The sequence below is a fragment of the Alexandromys fortis genome, unplaced genomic scaffold, assembly GCF_014885135.2.
Source record: "Alexandromys fortis isolate MF-2015 unplaced genomic scaffold, M_Fortis_MF-2015_v1.1 scaffold_27, whole genome shotgun sequence".
Lineage (NCBI taxonomy): Eukaryota > Metazoa > Chordata > Mammalia > Rodentia > Cricetidae > Alexandromys > Alexandromys fortis.
The window spans coordinates 11986695-11992694 of NW_026067952.1; the positions used below are offsets into that span (position 1 = coordinate 11986695).

The 6000-nt window shown below is 38.5% G+C and overlaps 1 protein-coding gene across 1 annotated transcript in view; it reads right to left on the reverse strand.

The window, feature by feature from the left end:
- Itch (itchy E3 ubiquitin protein ligase) overlaps positions 1 to 6000 on the reverse strand; it is an 82168-nt gene that overhangs the window by 44887 nt on the left and 31281 nt on the right. Inside the window, exons 5-6 of the mRNA XM_050151009.1 lie at positions 3940 to 4192; positions 2083 to 2125 (exon numbers count right to left, since the gene is read on the reverse strand). Of these exons, the coding sequence (XP_050006966.1) occupies positions 2083 to 2125; positions 3940 to 4192 (296 nt within the window). The remainder of the gene's footprint in view (positions 1 to 2082; positions 2126 to 3939; positions 4193 to 6000) is intronic.

The window sequence follows — 6000 nt, forward strand, 5'->3', positions numbered from 1 at the left end:
GATGAGTCAAGAAACTTAAACACAACCCAGAAAGCTCAAATTACTTTGAGAGATAACATTTACTTTCCTAAAGACAACTTTTAAAAGTATAATAAAAACAAACAAACTATGCTTATGAGGGCTAGAATGTTTGTAACCATGAGCTTTATCAGACTGTTCACTCTTGTCCCTAAATACAAACCACATACCTCATAAATGACTTTACAGGTTCATTTACAAGAGTCCTTAAGATGCAAGAAATGAGAACTAGCTTATACATTTTTATTTAATTAGAATATTTTAAATTTTATTTATTATTATTGTTTGCATCCAATGTGTGTGTGATGGGAGGTTCGAGCCATGGAGTATGTGGGGGGGGGGTGTTCGAGCCATGAGGCATGTGTGTGGAGATTGGAGGACAATGCTGTGGAATGAATTCTCTCCTCTTTTACCAAAGTTCTAGAAATCAAACTCAAGTCTTTAGAGCAAACACACCAAATACTTTTTATCGGTTGAATCACCTCACTGCCCTAGTTTATAAACTTTATTTAAATTTTAAGTTTTGCTTGATTTTTAAACTTTGTTAATAAGTTACATCCTTTGAGAAATGAGACTTAGAAAGCCACAGGATCATAAACAACACTACTATACAGCCATGTAAGCACAGGGCGATCTAAAGAAGCCCATAGTCACATCTTGGAATTATGTTCTGTTCCTTTTCCTGCATGTCTAAGCATGTATAAACTGAGTCCAATTCACCCTGACTCATCCTCAACTCTTTATACTCAGGGTATGGCTTTAAATGTGTGGAAATCCTAAGGGAAAAGGGAACTCTTCAAGTAGTTAGTAGCATATGGGGGCGTGTCTTCCTGTTGTTGCTGACAGACTCATAACCATAAAACACAAACTACACCACACATCACTGCCAAATAAATTTAATTTTCTTATAGAATTCTGATTATATCAATCCCAGTCAAATATTTTTTGCCCTGTTTGGAATAGAATCCCTGGCTTTGGACACACTGGAAAAATGTTCCAACACTGAATTATATCTAAGCCCTTTAAAGCATTTTTATCATGAAATTTTCTACACATTAAAGAAGTAGAAAGATAACATGGGAGCCTGTTGTACTAGTTTATCCAACTTCCAAGCCGTATTATAAGCTATTTCCCTTTACATTGCAGAAGCTAGTCTTTAACTCAAGCAATCAAGTTGGTCTTTGAGCCCTGGCCCCCCTGACTCTACCTCCCAAGTACTGGGATTCGCAGCATGTTCCCTAACTCTGATATCCCTGCAGCAATGGAGTAACATGGCGCACCTTTTCAGGATGATTTTTCTTTTATGACCTGTGACACTGGTTTTTTGGTTCTCCTATTTAAATTTTAAGATTTATTTTATTATTTATTTATATGTAGGTTTTGTATCCATATGTAGGCACATGCATTCATGTGGATGCCCACAGAGGCCAAAGACATGTTGAATCCACTGGAACTTGAGCTACAGGTAGTTTGTGAGCCACTAACATGGGTGCTGGCAGAACTAGGATCTTTTGGAAGAGCAGCATGCATTCCTTAACGCTGAGCCAGCTCTCCCTTTTTTGTGGTTTTGCTGAGACTACACTTCTCATAACTCAAACTGGTTTTGAATTCCTAATCTTATCTTCTCCAAAATGCTGGATTACAGGTGTGTACCAACACCTCAAACTTTGTAATGATTTTTTTAAAGACAGGATTTCTCATTTTGTAACCCAAGCTAGCCCAAATCTACACTAAGCAATCCAAACTGGTTTTAAACTCACAGACAGCCTCTTACCTTAACCACTGAAATGCTGGGATCACATAGATAAGTCAGCATTCTTGGCCCACAATTTATCAATCTGAACCTGAAAACTGGCAATGATTTATTCATATATGTGTGTATGTGCCTGTGTGTGAGTGTATGTGTGTACAGGTGTATACATGAGTGCCTGTGAAAGCCAGAAGACTTCAGAACTCCTGAGACAACTTTCCAACCCCCTGAACCTGAGTTTAAATTAATTAAAACAACTTAATTCCTTCTTGTATACTTCTGCATTCTGTGGTAAGTAATCAGTGAACACTTACCTTGTTTCATCTTTGGGTCTGCAACCATCATTCTGTGAAGGACCTTTAACAACAAATTTAAACAAAATAAGATTCAAGAGAGTAATTTTCAACTAAAACTAAAAGAAAAGCAAAACCTTTTATTAAATGATTAAACCTTCCTAGTACATAATATAAATCCAAACATAAATTTTAAAGGGAAAATACAAAGATGCTCTAATTGTTCAATTCTATACATATTGGTATTCAATAGGAGATTAGTTAAGATGTTTTACCCACACCCTACTTCTGCATTTTTTTTAGATATATTTTTTACTCTGATTCAAACCCAGTATTAAGTCATTTTCCAACCTCAGGCTGGCACTGAACTCCTCATGTTTCTGCCTCAGCTTTGATAGGGTTAGAGCTCATACACAACTTTTAACCATTTTATCTGAAATATGGAAGAAAATTACTACAATAGCAAACGGACAATATAAACAACTCTGAGATAGCAAAGCCAATTAATAACTTTCCTGATATAAAGGAGCTGAAAAAAAAAAGAACTCAGAGAAAATGAAAGACACCAAGAACTCTCTGAGAGGAAGACTATCTGAAAAAACAAAAACCAAGTAAGTTTCAAAGAGGCCCAAAGGCATGCCATAATGTTCATGCATTCTTCCAATTTTATTCACAGATAGAAGAGGAAAACTAAAAACTGCTTACGAACTCAAGGTGAACAGTCTAGGCACAACAGGCAAAGAACAAAACTCCCAAGATACAGCCACAATTCCAACAGTAAAATTACCAGAATACCATACCATAGCACGTAACTGTATTATGCCACAGCTAGCAAGAGTGGTAAAAGTCTACTATTTTTCTTTTTTAAGTACTGGGGATTATAGAAATATACAGTTAAAAATAACACAGTAGAACGGATAAAATGTGGAGTTGCTTTGTAATTAAAAATGTTTAAAAATCTACAGTATTAAAAACAAATGAGCCGGTGGTAGTGGCGCTCGCCTTTAATCCCAGCACTAGGGAGGCAGAGTCAGGCGAATCTCGTGAGGTCGAGGCCAGCCTGGTCTACAAGAGCCAGTTCCAGGACAGACTCCAAAGCTACAGAGAAACGCTGTCCCCAAAAAATAAAAAAATTAAAAACAAATGAACAAAACATTTTACCTCAAAAATATGCTAAGTATGGGCTGGCAAGATGACAGGCAAAAGTAAATGCCACTAAACCTGATGACTTGACTGTGACCCCTGGACCCCATCTGATGGAAGGAGAGAACCAACGCAGAAAAGTTGGCCTCTCACCTCCACACTTTCACCATACTCATACACCTATATACATACAAACACATGTAATAAATACAATAACAATTTTTATAAAAACACATTAACTATACATCTGAAATGAGCCTTATGATATACAAAATGTACTCTAATAAAGTGTTAAGAGAGGTCTCTAAAATCATGACATAGTGTTTGGCAGAAAGTTCTCTGAAGTTGGTGGTGAGGGGTTGAGTGATCTCCAGCAGAGCAATCACATAGTACAAATTTACCATGTGGATAGATAGACTTGAGGAGTTCAAGCACCAGAGCGTCAGCTTGCCCAAGGACACAGCCATATTGGTTCCTAGAACACATTTGATGTCTGAATCTAATTGAAGAGATCTTGGCATTCAGCAGAGTCAGGAGGGTGGGTGACCTCATATCTTACTGTTCTAGCAGCCATTATCCAAGAAGCCAAAGAAAGGAAGCTGCGAGCCACCTTTCAGCATCAAGCTTTATGCATCTGTCCCTACTCTCACATCTTCCTGACAGCGGGACTATACCGCTTCCTTCTCACTGTGATATTTACAGGACGTTCAATCCACTGTTTGAATGTGCTGGTACCTGCTTTGCTTCTTGAGTCAAGCCAACAATGCCACAGCCCTGTCAGATGTATGTGACTCCAAAGCCATAGTGTGCTCCACATCCAGCAGGCCACATCTGCTACACTGAGCAAGTGTCCAAGGATCAGTTCATGGCTGTTACAGGGAAAGTATGAATTTGTTGTTGTGGTTTTCCTGTATTGGGAGTTGTATTTATGGTGACTTATGGATTTACGTTTCAATATATTGGAAACTTTCCATTTTACTTGACAAATCTGTTACATGTTATAAGCTTGATTAAAGAGTTTTTATAATCTTAACAAAAAAATCACACCAAAATGGAGTTGCAGATAAAACTCACTTGGCAGAATGTTTAACATGCACAAAACCCGGGTTCTGAGCCCCAGCACTTGCACACACCAGGTGTGATAGTTCCCATTAGTTATCTCACCAAGAAAGAGACTGCCATGAATTCAAGGTCAGTCTGGGACACACAATATATTACAGGTCAGTCTGAGCTCCACTGTCAAACTGTCTCAAAATAAAATGAAACAGTATTTTTATGTGTATTATATTTGCTTATAATGATTGATATATGGGACATAAGTGGAACAAGAAAACTATACCATACATATATAATAAAAAAGCCACTGGTGGGGGTGGGGGTAGCTTGGCAGATAAAAGAACTTGCCAACCCTCACAACCAGAGTTCAATTCTGGAATCTGCATGCAAAGTCAAGACACAGTGCATCCATAATCCAACACTCCTAGAGCAAGACAGAGGCAGAGAGAAATGTCTAGAATCTCTCAAGCCAGCTGCCTGGAGTGTGCAGCACAGCAGCCAAAAGAAGAAGCTCTGTCTTATCTAGGTAGGAGGTGAAAACCAACTCTAAAACTTGTCTTCTACACAACTGACCACTACACATGTGCTGCACCACAGGGGTATCTCATTCATACATACATCACACACACATTCATGCATGTGCAACACAACCACAATAAATAAACAAGAAAAACATCCAAATTCTAAATGCACATGTTTTCACAGGGAACTCTGGGAAAGCTATAAAGACTCCGCCTCAGAGAGCTGAATTAAAAGAGCACTCCCAGCACAAAGTAACTAGTTCCTAAAAATATTAACATATAGTCCTTGGCTACCAGGCAACCTCAAGGGTGAACAAAAACTTGATCTAACATACCAGAATAGAAGCAGAACACAGCTTTAAAACACTTTATCGTGTGGCAGTTACCAGCTCTGAGAAAGTACAAGGCCTCAGGCCAGCAGCAAGGTGGGGAGTGCTGAAGCAGACACTGCACGTTAGGCTAGGGACTGTAGAAAGTAGATAAAATGTTTTCAGATGCAGCAAACCCTGGCACTATCCAAAGCAAAAGACATTTTCTCTGAAGCAAAGAACTCCCAAATTAGGCCTTTAAAATTCTGATAGACTAAGATAAAATGGAAATTTGCCATCAAAGAACATGAAATAAAAATCAAAACAAGCCCCACAAAGGGAACAACAAAATCATTTCTAAGTTAACATGGTGGTGCATGCCTATAATTTTAGCACTCAGGACTCAAGAGGAGCATTCAAAAAAACTGTTGCAAACTTCAGGCCATCCTGGTTGTCTACATAGTGAGCTCTGGGGCAGTCAGTTTTACATACCAAGACTCTGAAAACACCAAAAAATAAAAAAATAAAAATCACTTATATCCCCAAAAGTTTTAGAAAGTATAACTATTAACTGGAAGATATAGAGGAAAATTGTGGATTAAAAGAAAATTAATAAGCCGGTGATGGTGGCACACGCCTTTAATCCCAGCACTAGGGAGGCAGAGGCAGGCGGATCTCTGTGAGTTCGAGACCAGCCTGGTCTACAGAGCTAGTTCCAGGACAGGCTCCAAAGCCACAGAGAAACCCTGTCTCGAAAAACCAAAAACAAACAAACAAACAAACAAAAAAAACAAAAGAACACATAATCCAGTAAAAAGATGGAGTACACCTAAACAGAGAACTCTCAACAGAGGAGTCTAAAATGGCGGAAAGACACTTAAGGAAATGCTCAACATCCTTAGCCATCAGAG